This window comes from Rhinoderma darwinii, chromosome 1 (assembly GCF_050947455.1).
Source record: "Rhinoderma darwinii isolate aRhiDar2 chromosome 1, aRhiDar2.hap1, whole genome shotgun sequence".
NCBI classification, from domain to species: Eukaryota; Metazoa; Chordata; class Amphibia; order Anura; family Rhinodermatidae; genus Rhinoderma; species Rhinoderma darwinii.
Window position 1 is genome coordinate 479,592,046 of NC_134687.1, and position 20,024 is coordinate 479,612,069.

Sequence of the window (20,024 nt, forward strand, 5' to 3'; positions counted from 1 at the left end):
ATCCGGTAATAATTACAAAAGTATTACTGGAATGAATTTCTGTAAATGTTTAATTGATTAGAAGAACGTAGATAATAAATCTAATATAAATTATATACAGTGGGTTCTCTATTTATTCACATAGCTTTCATGCTCCATGTAGTAATGTTTCACATGTAAGTAAAATTGTAGCTTTTCTTATTTTTTAAAGAACGTAATATGGACTTTCCAATGAGCTCTGCAGAAATTCAGTTTATTTAGTGTTAAATGTACATTCAAAACAACTCCACTTACCCTGAAAATGAATCCCATACGATGATGACACTTTCTGGTCCTTGGTCACCTGTAGCAATCCATCGTCTGTCCTCACTAACACACAAACAGGAAATGCAGCTACAGTGACCCTAGAACACAGATATGTACAATCATAGCAATACAGAAGTTCAAGAACTATAAAAACCCTCTCTAAGGCCTCATGCACACGAACGTATTTTTTTCCTCCCGTAAATACTGGCGTAAATACGGGTCCTTGGTTACACGTATTCGACCCGTTTTGCACCAGTATTTACGGACCCGTGGCAGTAAATACGGGTCCAGTGCCACCCGTATTTCACCCGTATTTACAGGCACGTTTTCGCTGCAAAATTGCACTGCACTAATCGGCAGCCCTTCTCTCTATCAGTGCAGGATAAAGAGAAGGGACAGCCCTTTCCGCAGTAAAAATAAAAGAAATTCATACTTACCCGGCCGTTGTCTTGGTCCCTCTTTCGACATCCAGCCCGACCTCCCTGGATGACTGGCTGCAGCGGTCACATGGGTTGAAACGTTATCCCAGGAGGCCGGACTGGAGGAAGAAGCAGGGAGTTCTGGGTAAGTATGAACGTCTTTTTTTTTTTACAGGTTGATCTATATTGTGATCGGTAGTTTCTGTCCAGGGTGCTGAAAGAGTTACTGCCAATTGTTTAACTCTTTCAGCACCCTGGACAGTGACTATTCACTGACGTCGCCTAGCAACGCTCCCGTAATTACGGGTGCACACACGTAGTCACCAGTAATTACGGGAGCCCCATAGACTTCTAGGGGCCTGCCCGTGTCGTAATTACGGGGAGGTACCCGTGGCCAATAGAAGTCCATGGGCCCGTAAAAACGTGCCGTAATTACGGCCCGTAATTACGGGCATTTTTACGTTCGTGTGCATGGGGCCTAATTCTGTAGAATATTTAAAGCCATAGAAAAAAAAAAAAGCTTTGGAAAAAACGTTCCTGATTTTACATAATCGGATCCGACCCTGTTTTTTTCCTATGACTGTGTTTACACTGTTTTTGCATGCATCTTTTTCATCTGAAAGAATGCTGTAATGTGTCTATACATTCGGTCCCACCGAACATATAGACATGCGTTGTTTTTCTTTGTATACAGTTGTAGTAAAAAGTGCTGCAGGCTAGGTTTTCCACTCCAGTTTGTGCTGTGGGATACCAAAATATACAAAAAAAAAAAATATGCCAAAAGGACACCCTTGAGGCATACATTTTTCCCACTAAATTCTAAGGGCATGATGGCATATACATAGGACATTTTTCTTACATACATTTTCTTCTAGGAAAGCTGATGGACAAGCAATATGGCCCTCTTAGGCCACGTTCACACGTGGCAGAATTTTTCCGCTGCAAATGTTGGTGCAGATCCGGGGCAATTACGCAACGAATCTGCACCAACATTTGCATAAATTACAGGTAATTCAGACATTGCAGATATCACAGCGGACCTGCCACAGATTCAGTTTTTGCATTGCAAAGGCTGAAATCCGCAGTGAAATTCCGCTGCTTCTCCGCAACATAATGTGAATGCTGCGGAGGGAAAATTCTGCACCGCAGCCCTAATTTCCGCACAGTTATTTTCCGCAACGTCTGAACTAAGTTTCCTAAAAATGTATAGAAACAAATGTAAAAAACGGCTGCTGCAGAATTCCACTGCGGACTGTCCGCAGCGGAATTCAACAGCAATTCTGCCAAGTCCGAACGTGGCCTTACAGCTCTGACAGGGGTTCTTACCCAGCTTTCATAGAGTGCTAAACTCCTTCCACAAGAATTAGCCTCTGTTAACCCCTTTGCGCTCAGCGACGTACTATTCCGTCGCGCTAAGTGCATCGTTCACGCTCAGCGCCGGAATAGTACGTCCAGGGGAAAATGCATCGCCTTTTTCCGCTGGCGTTTCATCGAGCTGTGATGCCTGCTGTTTCCGACAGCAGGCTATCACAGCTCAGTGTGCAGGGACCAATCATAGTGGTCCCGCCTTGGCGATCGCTGCTATAGGTTACTTAGTGACGACCGACCAATAGCAGCGATCGCATACGTAATTTCCTGCTCTGACCTCAGATCCTGCCGCACCCGCTCTCTGTTGGAGTTAGTTAGTCGAAGAGAGCGGTTGTGGAGAGAGTCAGAGCAGAGCAGTTAAAAAATAACAAATATATCATTTCCACTTCCCACTCCTGTCCTTGTGTTCCCCTTGTCACCCACGTTTCTGGTCAGTGATCTCTATCACTGACCACTTTTGAGTCTTCAGGACCACATTTCCCTGGTCCCTGAGGATTATTATTTTTTTTATTTTCTTTATAAAATATAATAAAAACAAAAAAAAAGGCAGTTTAGAAAGTCAACAGATACTTTAATATTAGGGTTAGTTAGTGTCAGAGAACCGTCAGGTATAGCATCAGGGAATTTAGCATCAGTCACAGTTAGTTAGGTTTAGGCCTTATTCACACGAACGTGTGCATTTTGCACGCACAAAAAACGCAGCGTTTTGCGCACGTTGCAGTTACGTGTGTCATCAGTGAATGGTGCGTGGCTGCGTGATTTTCACGCATATGCCATCCTTATGACACGCGGTTTTGATGTTAAGAAAAAGAAATGAAGGAAGTGCTTTTATTTTTTCCTTCATTTCTTTATCTGCTGTTGCGCGAAGTGCTTCCGTGTGCTGCGCGTGATTTTCACGCACCCATTGACTTCAATCGGTGCGTGATGCGCGAAAACCGACCAAGTATAGGACATGTAATGATTTTACGCAGCGGACACACGCTGCGTGAAAATCACGGAATGTCTGAATGGCTCCATTGACTAACATAGGTCGGTGCGACGCGCGTGAAAATCAGCGATCACGGACATTAAACACGTTCGTGTGAATAAGGCCTTAGCGTCAGGAATCCGTCACCGTAGTTAGGTTTAGCGTTAGGGATCCATCACTGTAGTTAGGTTTAGCGTCAGGGAAGTTTACATAAAATCAGTTGTTAGCACCAGGAAAGCTCAGAATAATCGAGATAGGTTTAATGTCAGGCACCTGTCCCCGTAGTTAGGTTTAGCGTCAGGAAAGCTCGGAATAATCTAGGTAGGTTTAGTGTCAGGCACCCGTTACCGTAGTTAGGTTTAGCGTCAGGAAAGCTCGGAATAATCTAGTTAGGTTTAATGTCAGGGAATTGTCGCCGTAGTTAGGTTTAGGGTATGTGCACACGATGAGTGGCTTTTACGTCTGAAAAGACAGACTGTTTTCAGGAGAAAACAGCTGCCTCGTTTCAGACGTAAAAGCTCCTCCTCGCATTATGCGAGGCGTCTGTGACGCTCGTAAATCTTGAGCTGCTCTTCATTGACTTCAATGAAGAACGGCTCAAATTACGTTGCAAAGAAGTGTCCTGCACTTCTTTGCCGAGGCAGTCAATTTACGCGTCGTCGTTTGACAGCTGTCAAACGACGATGCGTAAATGACAGGTCGTCGGCACAGTACCTCGGCACAGTACGTCGGCAAACCCATTCAAATGAATGGGCAGATGTTTGCCGACGTATTGGAGCCCTATTTTCAGACGTAAAATGAGGCATAATACGCCTCGTTTACGTCTGAAAATAGGTTGTGTGATCCCAGCCTTAGTGTCAGGGAAGTTCACATAACATCTAGTTAGGTTTAGTGTTAGGAAACCTCGCCCTAGTTAGGTTTAGGGCAGATACAGACGGACGTTGCGTTTTTGCGCGCGCAAACAACGCGGCGTTTTGCGCGCGCAAAAACCATTTGACAGCTGCGTGTGTCATCCGTGTCTGATGCGTGGCTGCGTGATTTTCGCGCAGCCGCCATCATAGAGATGAGGCTAGTCGACGGCCGTCACTGTCCAAGGTGCTGAAAGAGCTAACTCTTTCAGCACCCTCGACAGTGAATGCTGAACACAATATCGAAAAACCTGTTGAAAAAAAAGAAAAAGTTCGTACTTACAGAGAACTTCCCGGCCGTTGCCTTGGTGACGCGTCCTTGGTGACGCGTCTTGGTGACGCGCCTCTCTTGACATCGGGCCCCACCTCCCTGGATGACGCGCCAGTCCATGTGACCGCTGCAGCCTGTGCTTGGCCTGTGATTGGCTGGAGCTGTCACTTGGACTGAATTGTCATCCCGGGAGGTCAGACTGGAGGAAGAAGCCGGGAGTTATGGGTAAGTCAGAACTTCGTTTTTTTTTACAGGTTCATGTTTTTTGGGATCGGTAGTCACTGTCCATGGTGCTGAAACAGTTTAACTCTTTCAGCACCATGGACAGTGACTATCTCCTGACGTCGCGTACCGATAATTTTTTTGCCGGGTTCGGCCAAAACGAGTTCGACCGAACCCGGTGAAGTTCGGTTCGCTTGTCCGGCTTCGCTCATCGCAAAGACACTCCGTTTGGATGTTCGGAAACAGAAAAGCACGTGGTGCTTTTCTGTTTACATTCATCCTTTTGACAGCTGGTGCGCTGTTTCAGTCGGTTCGCAGGGAAGTGCTTCCGTGCAACCTGCGTGGTTTTCACGCACCCATTGACTTCAATGGGTGCGTGATGCGCGAAATACGCAGAGTTATTGAACCTGTCGCGCTTTTTGCGCAGCAGACAAACGCTGCGCAAAAAGCACGGACTGTCTGTACTGCCCCATAGACTTGTATTGGTCCATGCGTGCCGCGTGAAAACCACGCGGCCCGCACGGACCGAATACACGCTCGTGTGAATCCCCCCTTAGTGTCAGGGAAGTCCATTCGTTCTATAAAACAAAAAAAACAAAAAAAAAAATATAAAAATATATATGTATAAAAAAAAAGTTTCGATATTTAGTTAGCTGCAGCATCTCAGCCAGTATTAGCGTTTGTTAGTGTCAGGGAATCGTTCTATAAAAACCCCCCAAAAAGTTTTAGGTAGCAGTCTATTGCTTGTACCAGTGCTAATAAAAGTACTAATAAAAGTACTGTTCAAGAGAACACATTTTGCTGTATACACGTGTCTAAGCACACAATTTACACGCGTGACACATAAATAATAAAATATGTCCCAAAGGTAATTTTCTCTTGAAGAGGCCTATGCGTTTCTTGCCTCTGACACGGACTCGTCAGATGGCGAGACTCTCTTTTATTTATCAACCTCCTCATCCAGTGATGAAGAGGAGGGACCCCCTAGGAGACGCCCCAGGACCTCCACCACAGTTGAAACCCCTCAGAGAAGTGACCCCGCAACAGTTGAAACCCCTGAGAGAAGTGACCCCACAACAGTTGAAACTTCCGAGCGAAGTGACCCCATTTGGACCACCACACCAGACAATTACGAGCCCCAAATCCCTGAGTACACTGGCAGCCCAGGGATAAAATTTAACACGGCAGGGCTCAGTGAGATGGACTTTTTCAAGTTCTCTTTCACGGATGAATTTATAGAGCTTATGGTGTCCCAGACAAATTCATATGCCCAACAGAATATAACAAAGAACCCCACATCATTTTATGCCCAATCCCACAGGTGGACTCCTGTAGACGCAGCAGAGATGGGCAAGTTCTGGGGACTGCTCTTGAACATGGGGCTTGTGAAAAAGGCGTCCATTAAGACCTACTGGAGTACAGACATGTTATACCACACCCCGATGTACTGTATGGCCATGTCCAGGATGCGTTATGAGACAATACTTCACTTCTTACATTATGCTGATAATGAGCAGTGTCCACCCTGAGATGACCCCAGTTTTGACCGTTTGTATAAACTGAGACCCCTATTAGACCATTTCAGTGCCCGGTTTGCTCAAGCATACACCCCCGAGAAGTATATTTCTGTTGAGGAGTCCCTGGTACATTTTAAAGGGAGGCTTCAATTCCGCCAGTACCTGCAGAGTAAGAGGGCAAGGTATGGCGTGAAAATGTATAAGCTGTGCGAGAGTGCATCAGGGTATACCTACAAATTTAGAATATATGAAGGGAAGGACAGCAGTATTCAGCCCCCAGAATGCCCCCCCTTACTGGGAATTAATGCAAAAATTGTGTGGTATTTGGTGCACCCACAGCTGGACCAGGGTTACCAACTCTACCTGGATCATTTTTATACCAGCGTCCCACTCTTCAAGTGCCTCACTTCCAGAAGTCCTGCAGCATGCGGCACTGCTAGAAGAAATCTGAGAGGCCTCCCTAAGACTCTGCTTGGGCAAACACTCAGAAGGGGTGAGAGCAATACATGGCCACACTAGTACCAATATACCTGTATGAGGTACCAGTACAGAGACCCCCCAAACCAGACTGCATCCTGGACTACAATAGGTACATGGGAGGGGTGGACTTGTCAGATCAAGTCCTGAAGCCCTACAGCGCCATGCGTAAAACGAGGTGTGAGAAGCTGGCCGTGCACATCATACAGATGGCATTGTACAATGCGTACATGCTATGTCGATGTACAGGCCAGAGGGGAACTTTGCTGGAATTTCAAGAGGTGTTTATCAAGAACCTAATCTTTAGGGAACAGGAAGGGGGGCACCCAGTACTTCTGGAAGCGAGCCCACACGCATAGTACCAGGGCAACCTTTTCCAGGAGAAGTTCCCCAAACTGGCAAGATGGGAAAAAGTCAAAAGAGGTGCAGTGTCTGCTCAAAGAGGGGGATAAGGAAGGACACACTATATCAATGCGATACGTGTCCCAAAAAACCAGGGCTCTGTATGAAAGATTGTTTTAGAATTTATCATACATCCCTTGATTTTAATTTACCCTGATGCACTGCGCACAGCTTATTCCCCTCATCTTTCACTTCTGAGCCCTGCCGGGTGCCAAGGCAGCAGATAACAGCCACATGTAGGGTATTGCCGTACCCGGGAGAACCCACATTACAGTTTATGGGGTGTATATCTCCGGTGGCACATGCTGGGCACAATATATCGGACACTGACATGGCATATATATATATAGAAAATGGCAAATCTCACTCTGCACCATCTGCTGCGCATTATCTTTTACACAGTACCTGTGGGGTCAAAATGCTCACTACACCTCTAGATGAATGTCTTAAGGGGTGTAGTTTTTAAAATGGGGTCACTTCACGGGGGTTTCAACTGTACTGGTACCTCAGGGGCTTCTGCATACATGACTTAGCACCAGAAAAGCTCCAGTAGGCCAAATGGTGATCCTTTCCTTCTCAGCCGTGCCGTGTGCCTAGGCAGCAGATAACAGCCACATGTAGGGTATTGCCATACCCGAGAGAACCCACATTACAGTTTATGGGGTGTATATCTCCGGTGGCACATGCTTGGCACAATATATCAGACACTGACAAGGCATATATATATATATATATATATATATATATATAAATGCAAATCTCACTCTGCACCATCTGCTGCGCATTATCTTTTACACAGTACCTGCGGGGTCAAAATACTCACTACACCTCTAGATCAATGTCTTAAGGGGTGTAGTTTTTAAAATGGGGTCACTTCTCGGAGGTTTCAACTGTACTGGTACCTCAGGGGCTTCTGCATACATGACTTAGCGTCAGAAAAGCTCTAGTAGGTCAAATGGTGGTCCTTTCCTTCTGAGCCCTCCCATGGGCCCAAATGGCAGTTTATCACCACTCAGGACAAATTGGGCAACAAAATGGGGTATTTTATTTCTTGTGAAAATAAGACATTTTTAGCCAAAACTACATCTTGTTGGAAAAAATTGCATTTTTTTTAAATTTACAGCCCAATTCAAATAAATTCTGTGAAAAAACTGTGGTCACTACACAAACTATATGGTCACTACACCCATAAATGAATTCCTTGAGGGGTGTAGTTTCAAAAATCGGGTCACTTTTGATCCGCACTAACCCTGATATAACTGGTATTCAAGTAGGCCCTTCAGTCCACAAAATTGGACTTTATGCGGACGATGTTTTGCTGTCAATTTTCCAACCTCTGAATTCCTTGCCTGCCATTCAGGAATCTATCTCTAAATTTGGTAGGGTTTCTTATTACAAGGTGAACTCGTCCAAATCTCAGATCTTAAATATAAGGGTTAATCCGCGAGATAAAGCAGCACTACTTGATACATTTCCTTTTAAATGGCAGGATAATCATATTACTTACCTGGGTGTCTCATTCACAAGCCCAAGCTCAGCTTTATTTACCAAAAATTATTTACCTTTACTCCCCAATGTTACCAAACTATTGGATAGTTTCTCTAAACCCATGATTTCCTGGGCAGGTAAGATAGCCATTGTCAAAATGATGGTTCTCCCTGTTATACTGTATATATTCCGTACTGTGGTAATACCAGTTGCAAATACTTACCTGGCCAAACTACAGAGAATCCTTACAAATTTTATTTGGGCTGGGAGAAAGCCTCGAATAAGATTTACTACTATGGTTAGACCTTGGGCATCCGGGGGCATGGGAGTTCCCGATGTCAAAAAATGTTATTATTCCACAATTCTCACTCATTTAAAGCAATGGTGGATAGCCCATAATAACCTTCGATGGGTGGAAATTGAAAGAGTGGCCACTGGGTTTCCTCTCATCTCTCTCTTGTCACTTGACAAACCCGGGCACAACGTAATACATAAGTGTATCCCTTCAATTACAGCATCACTCACTGCCTGGAAATATCTTACAGTGTCTACACCTACATCAGAATGTATACAGTTGACCCAGCTACCACTCCGTTATCTTTATTCATATTCCCCTGATCTTAATTTTGATGGTTGGGAGCAGGCGGGGATACTTAAAATTGGTTCCCTTTATGATTCCACATCAGTACTCTCATTTCAGACTTTAATGCAACAGCACAATTTACCCAAACAGGATTTTTATAAATATTTGCAAATCCGACATATCTTACAGTACGATTGGATACCCCGATGTTCCCCTCTAGTGCCTTTACATTCTTTACCAGTATACATTCAAAGCTTGAGGGGATCTCTTTATTTTACTCTAATGTTACACACCCTCACACATTGGTAAAACCGGTCTACCTTCAGAAATTCTAAACAGATTTAGCCCTTAATATTTCTCTTCAAGACTGGTATTCTGCAATTCATTGGGTTAAAAAAATCTCCAAAGGTGCTAGTCATTGGGAAACTGCTCATAAAATTTTACTTAGATGGTATAGAACACCCTCTCAAATTGCTAGAATTAACCTATCATTCTCTCCCTTGTGTTAGAGGGGATGCGGTAAAGTAGGAGATTACCTACATGTTTGGTGAGATTGCCTGTTAAACCAGAAAGAGAAGAATAGTCACGACCAAGTATTTGCAAAATTACAAACAATCTTTATTTCAGTCAAAAGTACACAGAAAAAACACATTACAACTATACACAGTAAAAAGAATGAACCCTCATAAAGAGATGGAATCCGAACATGAAAGCAGCCTGGTCCCCCAGATGTTTAAAATGGTCACAAGATCCCACAAAGAGCATAAATCAATATTTTTAGGCAGGTGTTAAGCATAGTACATTTGCCCAGATAGATACCTAATAAAATACATGCAAAGTGCAGTCAAAGGCAAAATAGTGAGCAGTATACCTACACCTACGTAGTGGAAAATGAGCATGAGATCAGGACCGGGAGGGGAGTGCCTTTGACTGCACTTTGCATGTATTTTATTAGGTATCTATCTGTGCAAATGTACTATGCTTAACACCTGCCTAAAAATATTGATTTATGCTCTTTGTGGGATCTTGTGACCATTTTAAACATCTAGGGGACCAGGCTGCTTTCATGTTCGGATTCCATCTCTTTATGAGGGTTCATTCTTTTTACTGTGTATAGTTGTAATGTGTTTTTTCTGTGTACTTTTGACTGAAATAAAGATTGTTTGTAATTTTGCAAATACTTGGTCGTGACTATTCTTCTCTTTCTGGTTTATTATATCAGTCACTGTGACCATTGGCACAATTTGGGGTATTGCTCGGTTTGCGAGATTGCCTGTTAGTATTATCCTTTTGGACAGCCACATTTGCTTTTATTGGCAAAGTAATTAATTTCAATGTTTCCTTGTCCCCGGCCCTACCCCTTTGTTTAATTGGTCTTTGCGAAATTCCACAGGATTTACGTTATGTAGTAGGTCATATAATTTTTGCAGCTAGATTACTCATTGCTCGGACATGGAAATCCCATGTTCCCCTGACGGTAGCAGACCTGATTAATCTGGTTAATTTCAACTACACCATGGAAAAAATAGTGGCGATTCGGCTTAATTCTGTAGGCAAATTTACAAGTCATTGGTCCACATGGTGTGACATCGGGAGCTTCTGTGCCTGCTATTACCTCAACTTAAAGAGGCTCTGTCACCAGATTTTGCAACCCCTATCTGCTATTGCAGCAGATAGGCGCTGCAATGTAGATTACAGTAACGTTTTTATTTTTAAAAAACGAGCATTTTTGGCCAAGTTATGACCATTTTTGTAGTTATGCAAATGAGGCTTGCAAAAGTCCAAGTGGGTGTGTTTAAAAGTAAAAGTCCAAGTGGGCGTGTATTATGTGCGTACATCGGGGCGTTTTTAATACTTTTACTAGCTGGGCGCTCTGAAGAGAAGTATCATCCACTTCTCTTCAGAACGCCCAGCTTCTGGCAGTGCAGATCTGTGACGTCACTCACAGGTCCTGCATCGTGTCGGCCACATCGGCACCAGAGGCTACAGTTGATTCTGCAGCAGCATCGGCGTTAGCAGGTAAGTCGATGTAGCTACTTACCTGCAAACGCTGATGCTGCTGCAGAATCAACTGTAGCCTCTGGTGCCGATGTGGCCGACACGATGCAGGACCTGTGAGTGACGTCACAGCGTGATCTGGCAGAAGCTGGGCGTTCTGAAGAGAAGTGGATGATACTTCTCTTCAGAGCGCCCAGCTAGTAAAAGTATTAAAAACGCCCCGATGTACGCACATAATACACGCCCACTTGGACTTTTACTTTTAAACACACCCACTTGGACTTTTGCAAGCCTCATTTGCATAACTACAAAAATGGTCATAACTTGGCCAAAAATGCTCGTTTTTTAAAAATAAAAACGTTACTGTAATCTACATTGCAGCGCCTATCTGCTGCAATAGCAGATAGGGGTTGCAAAATCTGGTGACAGAGCCTCTTTAAATGTTTCACCCTCCGTTTATATATGTAATTCTGTGTAATTAAATGCGGACCTATTTATTTATGTGATTCTCATGTATAACTATACGAGCCAACATATCATAAGCTCTGGAGAGACCTGTTCCCCCATGTTCTTCTCTTCAGGGCCTTTCACTCTTTGATGTGAGACTCTACCGACCTGACCATTTGTATAAATTTATGTGCCTGATTATAGGACATACAATCCTTTTTCTCTGTCTAACTACATGTGTAAGCAGCCATGAATGTTATTTTCTTTGTTCCTTATTCTTCGTTTTCATATATTGCATTGTATGCTTTATAATGTTAATTATGAGTAATACTGCTTTTGTAGCCATGTTGACTAAACTGATGCATACATTCTCTGTTTATGTCATAGTAAAAAATTCAATAAAAACTAAATTTAAAAAAATAATAAAAAAAACGGGTCACTTTTGGTGGGTTTCCATTGCTTTGATACCTCTGGGGCTCTGCAAATGCGACATGGCACCCGAAAACCAATCCAGCAAAATCTGGACTCCAAAGAATATATAGCGCTCCTTTCCTTCTGTGCCCTCCCATGGGCCCAGACTGCAGTTTATCACCCCAAATGGGGTATTACCGCACTCAGGACAAATTGGGCAACAAAATGGGGTATTTTATTTCTTTTACGTTTTGAGCCAAAACGACATCTTATTGGTAAAAATTAAAAAACATTTTTTAATTCACAGCCCAATTCAAATAAATTCTGTGAAAAAACTGTGGGGTCTAAATGGTCACAACACCCATAAATGAATTCCTTGAGGGGTGTAGTTTCCAAAATGGGGTCACTTTTTGGGGATTTCTACTGTTTTGGCACCTCAACACCTCTTCAAACCTGGCATGCTGCCTAAAATATATTCTAATAAAAAAAGAGGCCCCGAAATGCACTAGGTGCTTCTTTGCTTCTGGGGCTTGTGTTTTAGTCCACGAGCACATAAAAGCCACATGTGGGACATTTCTAAAAACTGCATAATATGGACAATGCATAATTAGTAGTGTTTCTCTAGTAAAACCTTCTGTGTTACAGAAAAAAATGTAGTAAAATTTAAATTCAGTAAAGAAAAATTAAATTTGCAAATTTCACCTCCACTTTGCTTTAATTCCTGTCAAATGCCTAAAGGGTTAAAAAAAACTTTCTAAATGCTGTTTTGAATACTTTGAGGGGGTCTAGTTTTTAAAATGGTGTGTTTTATGGGGGTTTCTAATACATAGGCCCCTCAAAGCCACTTTAGAACTGAACAGGTACCTTAAAAAAAGGCTTTTGAAATTTTATTAAAAATATGAGAAATTGCTGTTTATGTTCTAAGCCTTGTAACGTCCAAGAAAAATAAAAGAATGTTCAAAAAACGATGCCAATCTAAAGTAGACATATGGGAAATGTGAACTAGTAACTATTTTGGGTGGTATAACCGTTTGTTTTACAAGCAGATGCATTTAAATTCTGAAAAATGCGTTTTTTTCTAAACTTTCTCTAAATTTTGCAATTTTTCACTAATAAACACTGAATATATCGACCAAATTTTACCACTAACATAAAGCCCAATGTCTATTGAGAAAACAATCTCAGAATCGCTTGGATTGGTTTAAGCATTCCGAAGTTATTACCACATAAAGTGAAATATGTCAGATTTAAAAATATGGGCTCTGAGCCTTAGGGGGGATTCACACGAACGTGATTTGCGTCCATGAAGCCCGCGTGGTTTTCACGCGGGTCGCACGGACCTATGAAAGTCTATGGGGCTGTGCAGACTGTCCGTGAGTTTTGCGCAGCCTGAGTCCGCTGCGTAAAACTCTCGACATGTTCTATATTTCGGCGTTTTTTGCGCATCACGCACCCATTGAAGTCAATGGGTGCCTGAAAATCACACGCACCACACGGAAGTACTTCACTTCACTTCACAGGCTTCACAAACCCTGTCTCACGTAAAATTATTTTTCTAACGCCCTCCGTTATTTATATATCAGTGCCGTTATATTTGGCACCCGATATGTAAATAAGCCCCTGAACAGTCAATGGGGCGTTTCTAACTAACTAAAAGGCAAGGAGGCGTGATGTTTCCGCTCTGACACTGTCCAATCAGCTGCGGACAGTGTCAGGGTGGCTAGCGCTGTGTTCTCTCCCGCGAGAACACACACAGACTTGGTGTTTGTGCTGCAGATAGAGTGGGTGCGCACACGGCCGTTCGTGCGCATATCGACGGATGTAAGTAGATCTCCTCCTCGTCTCCTTCTTCCCCTCGTCTCTGCTTCTTCTCCTCGTCTCTTCTCGTTCCGTGGCGACGGGAGTGGTGACGTCGATGTGCGAGCAAACGGCCATGCGCGCATGCGTGAGGGCGGGCGCACGCTATCTGCAGCACAAACACCAAGTCTGTGTGTGTTCTCGTGGGAGGGAACATAGCGCAAGCCGCCCTGACACTGTCTGCAGCTGATTAGACAGTTACAGAGTGGAGACATCACGCCCACTTGCCTTTTAGTTAGTTAGAAACGCCCCATTGACTGTTCAGGGGCTTATTTACATATCGGGCGCCAAATATAACGGCACCGATATGTAAATAACGGAGGGAGTTAGAAAAATTATTTTACGTGAGACAGGGTTTGTGAAGCCTTTCCTATAACATTCTGCACTCAGCTGCACATGTTTGGGGAGGTGAAAGGTTCTCTTTAAGGCCAAAACAAGGCTGCGTCGTTAAGGGGTTAATAAATAATTATCTAAACATATTCATGCCACTGCTCAGCAAAGAGCAAATCCGAACAACACATAAGGCCTCATTTATCAAAAAAAATATATATATTTGCCAATAGCAACCAATCAGAGCTCAGCTTCTATTTCTTAAACTGTACTAGAAAAATGAAAGCTGCCCTGTGATTGGTTGCAATAGGCAACTTTTCTGTTAGACATTTTTTTTAAAATGAGGTCAATAGTTCATTCAGGCCCCATACACACGACCGTGCCCGCAATCACGGCCCGCAATTGCGGGCACGGCCGGCCGCCGACAGCCATCCGCATTTTCGGGCCGTGCTCCCATACAAAGTATAGGAGCACGGCCCGTAAAATACGAAACATAGGACATGCTCCATAATTTCCGGCACGGTGCTACGGCACGGACACCCATCCGTAGCGCTACGGAAAGGTGTCCGCGTTCAATGAAAGTGAATGGGTCCATTATTGTGGCCCGCAATTGCAGTCCGCAAAAACTGAGGTTTTTTACGGTCGTGTGCATGGGGCCTCACTAAGTGAAGACTATAGTGGAAAGTGAATAAAGCAATACCAAATGAATGCACCTCAATCAACAAGATGCGACAGTGTGACCATCAATGGTATACAGAGATAGGTTATTATCTTCAAGAAGGACTAAAATATGTGTTATAAGAACATGTTCTAATAATTAAAGCGGTTGTCCGGTTTCAGCAAATGAATGTTGTTGTTTGTATAATTAAAAGTTATAAAAATTTTCCAATATACTTTCTGTATTAATTCCTCACGGTTTTCAGTAGGAACCTTCATTGTTTACTTCCAGTGGATAAAGTTCTGTCCATGGTCATGTGATGGACACACAGGTATTGGGATCATGACAGTTAGGCCTCATTTACACGAGCGTAATATACGCGCGTACGACGCGCGTGCTTTTCACGCGTGTCGTACGCACCTATATTACTCTATGGGGCAGTGCAGACGATGCGTGAATTTTGAGCAGCGCGAGTGCGTTGCGTAAAACTCACGACATGTTCTAAAATTCTGAGGTTTTCGCGCATCACGCACCCATTGAAGTCAATGGGTGCGTGAAAACCACGAAGGTCGCACGGAAGCACTTCCGTGCGAACTGCGTGATTCGCGCAAGAGCTGTCAAACTGAATGTAAACAGAAAAGCACCACGTGCTTTTCTGTTTACAAACATCCGAACGGAGTGTCTTACACATGAGCGAACCGACCTTTACCGGGTTCGGCCGAACTCGTTTTGACCGAACCCGGCAGGAGACAGTCACTGTGCAGGGTGCTGAAAGAGTTAAACTGTTTCAGCACCCTGGACAGTGACTTCCGATCACAATATACGTGAACGTGTAAAAAAAAAAAAAAGTTCTGACTTACTGATAACTCCCGGCTTCTTCCTCCAGTCTGACCTCCCGGGATGACAATTCAGTCCAAGTGACAGCTGCAGCCAATCACAAGCCAAGCACAGGCTGCAGCGGTCACATGGACTGCCGCGTCATCCAGGGAGGTGGGGCCAGATGTCAAGAGAGGCGCGTCACCAAGGACGCGTCACCAAGGCAACGGCCGGGAAGTTCTCGGTAAGTACGAACCTCTTTTTTTTTCTACAGGTTACTCGATATGGTGATCGGAATGCACTGTCGAGGGTGCTGAAAGAGTTACTGCCGATCAGTTAACTCTTTCAGCACCATGGACAGTGACTGACGTTGACAAGCCTCATCTCTATGATGGCGGCTGCGCGAAAATCACGCAGCCGCGCATCATACACGGATGACACACGGAGCTGTCAAGTGCCTTTTGCGCACGCAAAACGCTGCATTTTTTGCGCGCGCAAAACGCACACGCTCGTGTAAATGAGGCCTTACAGTATGTGTATCAGAGCTGTGTCTTCGAACAATCCCAGCACCTGTGTGTACATCACATGACCATGGACAGATTTGTATCCACTGGAAGAAAACAATGAAGCTTCCTACTAAGTAAAAAGCAAGCAGAGATCTTGAAAAACGTGCGGAATTCAGACAGAAAATATAAAATTGTTTAACTTTTAATCATACAAAAACTAACATTAATTTGCTAAAACCGGACAACACCTTTAAGTAAAGATGGCAATATAAAAATATTTTTTGTCTATATATTTTCTCGTACATAGTCAATATGCCAGCAAAACATTAAAAGGAAAAGGACAAAAGAACATTAGAAACCTTATTCTGCTAAAATGACACAATTAACCAGAAATCCCTACATGTTCTAAAGGGGAAGAGCATTTGGTTGCAGCTGGTGTTCCAAAACAACGTCTCGCCAGCAATAAAATATTTATAATCATTCCTATTTAGATGATATGAAAATATCAGATGTTCTGGTTTCACAGTAATTTTAATTTTCATAAAAGTTTATAAACCACACTATTTTATTCCAAAACCTCAGGCCGCACAGTAGGCATGAACCATATGGTATAATTGTAAGAGCATATGGTAAAAGTAAGGAGATGACATGAGGAATATGGGTTAATTATTCTAGATAAATGCCCTATTAGTTTGGGAAGCAGAAGACAAAATGAATTCTACTGTTATAGTCTTGGAGCAGAAACAAGATTCTTAGCAATATAATATGCATTATAGATAAACAAATAATCTGTTTAAATGAATGAAGTAATTTACAGGATACATAACTAGCATTAAATGTAAAATGGAGACTTGCTACTTCACTGTCAAACAAATCTGTCACACATGCAAGAATGCCACTATCAAGACGGACTATCAGCTCAATGAGGGATCAGGTTACAGAAGCTCATAGAAGTCTATAAAGTGGGGAGAGGGGCAGGAGCAGCGTGAGAAAGAGACAGAGAGACACCCAGAGATGCTGCTTCAGCTTCTGGTAAGTGTTATTGTCTCACCCCAGTGCAGAATTCACAGTCCCACTGCTCATTACTCATGTATAATGTCCTCCATGCTTTGGCTTCTGCTTCTTATATGTGATAGATAGAGATGGAGCAGGATATGCTCTTGCGTCTAGCAGACATAATAGCAGTTAGGCTCCGCCCACTAGCTCAGGGAAAACTGAGATTTAGAGATGGAGCCTGCGGAGAGGAAAACTGCTAAAAAATGCAGACTACAAGTCATATAATGGCCAGATATAGTGTTATTCCTCATGTACACACATATGACAGCTTATTCTGAAGCGTAATCTGAAAGGTTTGGTACGCTTTAACCGGTTAAGGACTAGGCTGTTTTACAGCTAAATGACCAGAGCAAATTTCACAATTTTGCTATGCGCTTCTTTAGATGACTATAACTCAGCAGGTGAATAAAGTTCATCTTTGAATTTTACACCCTTTTTAAAGGACAGATAGGGCTTTGTTTTAGTGGCATTTGTCAGTATATATAATTTATTTTTTTTTCTCTAAAGTGGGCAAAATTGGAAAAAAATGCAAGAATTTAACAATTGCGTCGGTTTATGCTAGCATTTTTCACACACGTATGAACCACGGCCAAAATTAATCTCCTTTCACATTCTTCCACTTCTCCCGTGCATGGGGATACCAAATATGTGAGCCTTATTCACTGTGCGGGCATGTGCCAGGGCTTGGCATAAAAGGAGGCTTTTTGGCCTTTTCGGTCCAGGAATTTTGCATTTGATTTTATAGCCGCATACGGTTTTCTGGGGGGCGTAATGCTGCTGAAAGATTAGAAACACCCCATAAATGACTTCATTCACACAAGTAGACCCCACAAGGTTTTCTTCAAGGGGTTTATCATATTTTTAGCAAGTCCAGTTTTCTTCTGAAAGTTTCTTGAATAAGATGGAACAAAATAAAATCAGCACTTTTTTAGCAAATGCGTCAGTTTAGGCTAGTATTTTTCACACACGGTATAGACCACGGACAAAATTCATCTCCTTTCACATTCTTCCACTTCTCCCGTGCATGGGGATACCAAATATGTGTGCCTTATTCGCTGTGCGGGCATGTGCCAGGGCTTGGCATAAAAGGAGGCTTTTTGGCCTTTTCGGTCCAGGAATTTTGCATTTGATTTTAGAGCCGCATACTGTTTTCTGGGGGGCCTAATGCTGCTGAAACATTAGAAACACCCCATAAATGACTTCATTCACACAAGTAGACCCCACAAGGTTTCCTTCAAGGGGTTTATCATATTTTTAGCAAGTCCAGTTTTCTTCTGAAAGTTTCTTGAATAAGATGGAACAAAATAAAATCAGCACTTTTTTAGCAAATGCGTCAGTTTAGGCTAGTATTTTTCACACACGGTATAGACCACGGCCAAAATTCATCTCCTTTCACGTTCTTCCACTTCTCCCGTGCATGGGGATATCAAATATGTGTGCTTTATTCACGGGCATGTGCCAGGGCTTGGCATAAAAGGAGGCTTTTTGGCCTTTTCGGTCCAGGAATTCTGCACTTGATTTTATAGCCGCATACTGTTTTCTGGGGGGCCTAATGCTGCTGAAACATTGGAAACACCCCATAAATGACTTCATTCACACAAGTAGACCCCACAAGGTTTCCTTCAAGGGGTTTATCATATTTTTAGCAAGTCCAGTTTTCTTCTGAAAGTTTCTTGAATAAGATGGAACAAAATAAAATCAGCACTTTTTTAGCAAATGCGTCAGTTTAGGCTAGTATTTTTCACACACGGTATGGACCACGGCCAAAATTCATCTCCTTTCACGTTCTTCCACTTCTCCCGTGCATGGGGATACCAAATATGTGTGCCTTATTCACTGTGCGGGCATGTGCCAGGGCTTGGCATAAAAGGAGGCTTTTTGGCCTTTTCGGTCCAGGAATTCTGCACTTGACTTTATAGCCGCATACTGTTTTCTGGGGGGCCTAATGCTGCTGAAAGATTAGAATCACCCCATAAATGACTTCATTCGCACAAGTAGACCCCACAAGGTTTTCTTCAAGGGGTTTATCATATTTTTAGACAGTCCAGTTTTCTTCTGAAAGTTTCTTGAATAAGATGGAACAAAATAAAATTAGCAATTTTTTAGCAAATGCGTCAGTTTATACCAGCATTTTTCACACACGGTATAGACCACGGACAAAATTAATCTCCTTTCACATTCTGCCACTTCTCCCGTGCATGGGGATACTAAATATGTGGGCCTTATTTATCACATAGAGATGTAGGAGGGCGGACGATAGAAGAAGATTATTTCACATATCGCTTTTTTTCAAAGCTGGTTTTACAAAACTCAACAGAGTTTCTATAAGGGTATGTTCACACGGCAGGGGTCCGTAACGGCTGAAATTACGGGGATGTTTCAGCCTGAAAACATCCCCGTAAATTCAGCCGTACCGGCATGTGCAGGCGCTTGAACGCCGCGTCAATTACGGCCGTAATTAGCGCTGCTATTCATTGGAGTCAATGAATAGCGGCTCCAATTACGGCCAAAGAAGTGACAGGTCACTTCTTCTACGCGGGCGTCAATTTACGCGCCGTCATTTGACAGCGGCGCGTAAATATACGCCTCGTGTGAACAGACAAACGTCTGCCCATTGCTTTCAATGGGCAGATGTTTGTCAGCGCTATTGAGGCGCTATTTTCGGGCGTAATTCGGGGCAAAAACGCCCGATTTACGTCCGTAAATAGGCCGTGTGAACATACCCTAACACTTCCAAAATATCTGCTCGTCCACACTTACATTCTGCTCAGGGGTGTAGAGTTGCAGAAATAAATTATTCAGGGAATTTATTAGCGGTCTTATTTTGAACAACCGATCCCGGTTTGCATCGGTACTTGGGGGGGCCTGTGCGTTGTCATTGAAGTTGAGGAACCTCATTATTGTCTCATAACGAGACCTGGGCATTACTGCAGAATATACTGGGGTGGCTTGGGCGGGTCTTGTTGACCAGTAAGACCTAATGGAGGGCTTTTTGACAATACCCATATTTAGGGTGAGCCCCAAATTTTTTTTTAATT

At 43.2% G+C, this 20,024-nt stretch overlaps 1 protein-coding gene across 2 annotated transcripts in view; it reads right to left on the reverse strand.

The window, feature by feature from the left end:
- Window positions 1–20,024, reverse strand: part of CFAP251 (cilia and flagella associated protein 251) — an 89,943-nt gene that overhangs the window by 50,848 nt on the left and 19,071 nt on the right. For both annotated transcript variants that reach the window (XM_075834285.1, XM_075834278.1), the window contains exon 5: window positions 274–383. In XM_075834285.1, the coding sequence (XP_075690400.1) occupies window positions 274–383 (110 nt within the window). The remainder of the gene's footprint in view (window positions 1–273; window positions 384–20,024) is intronic.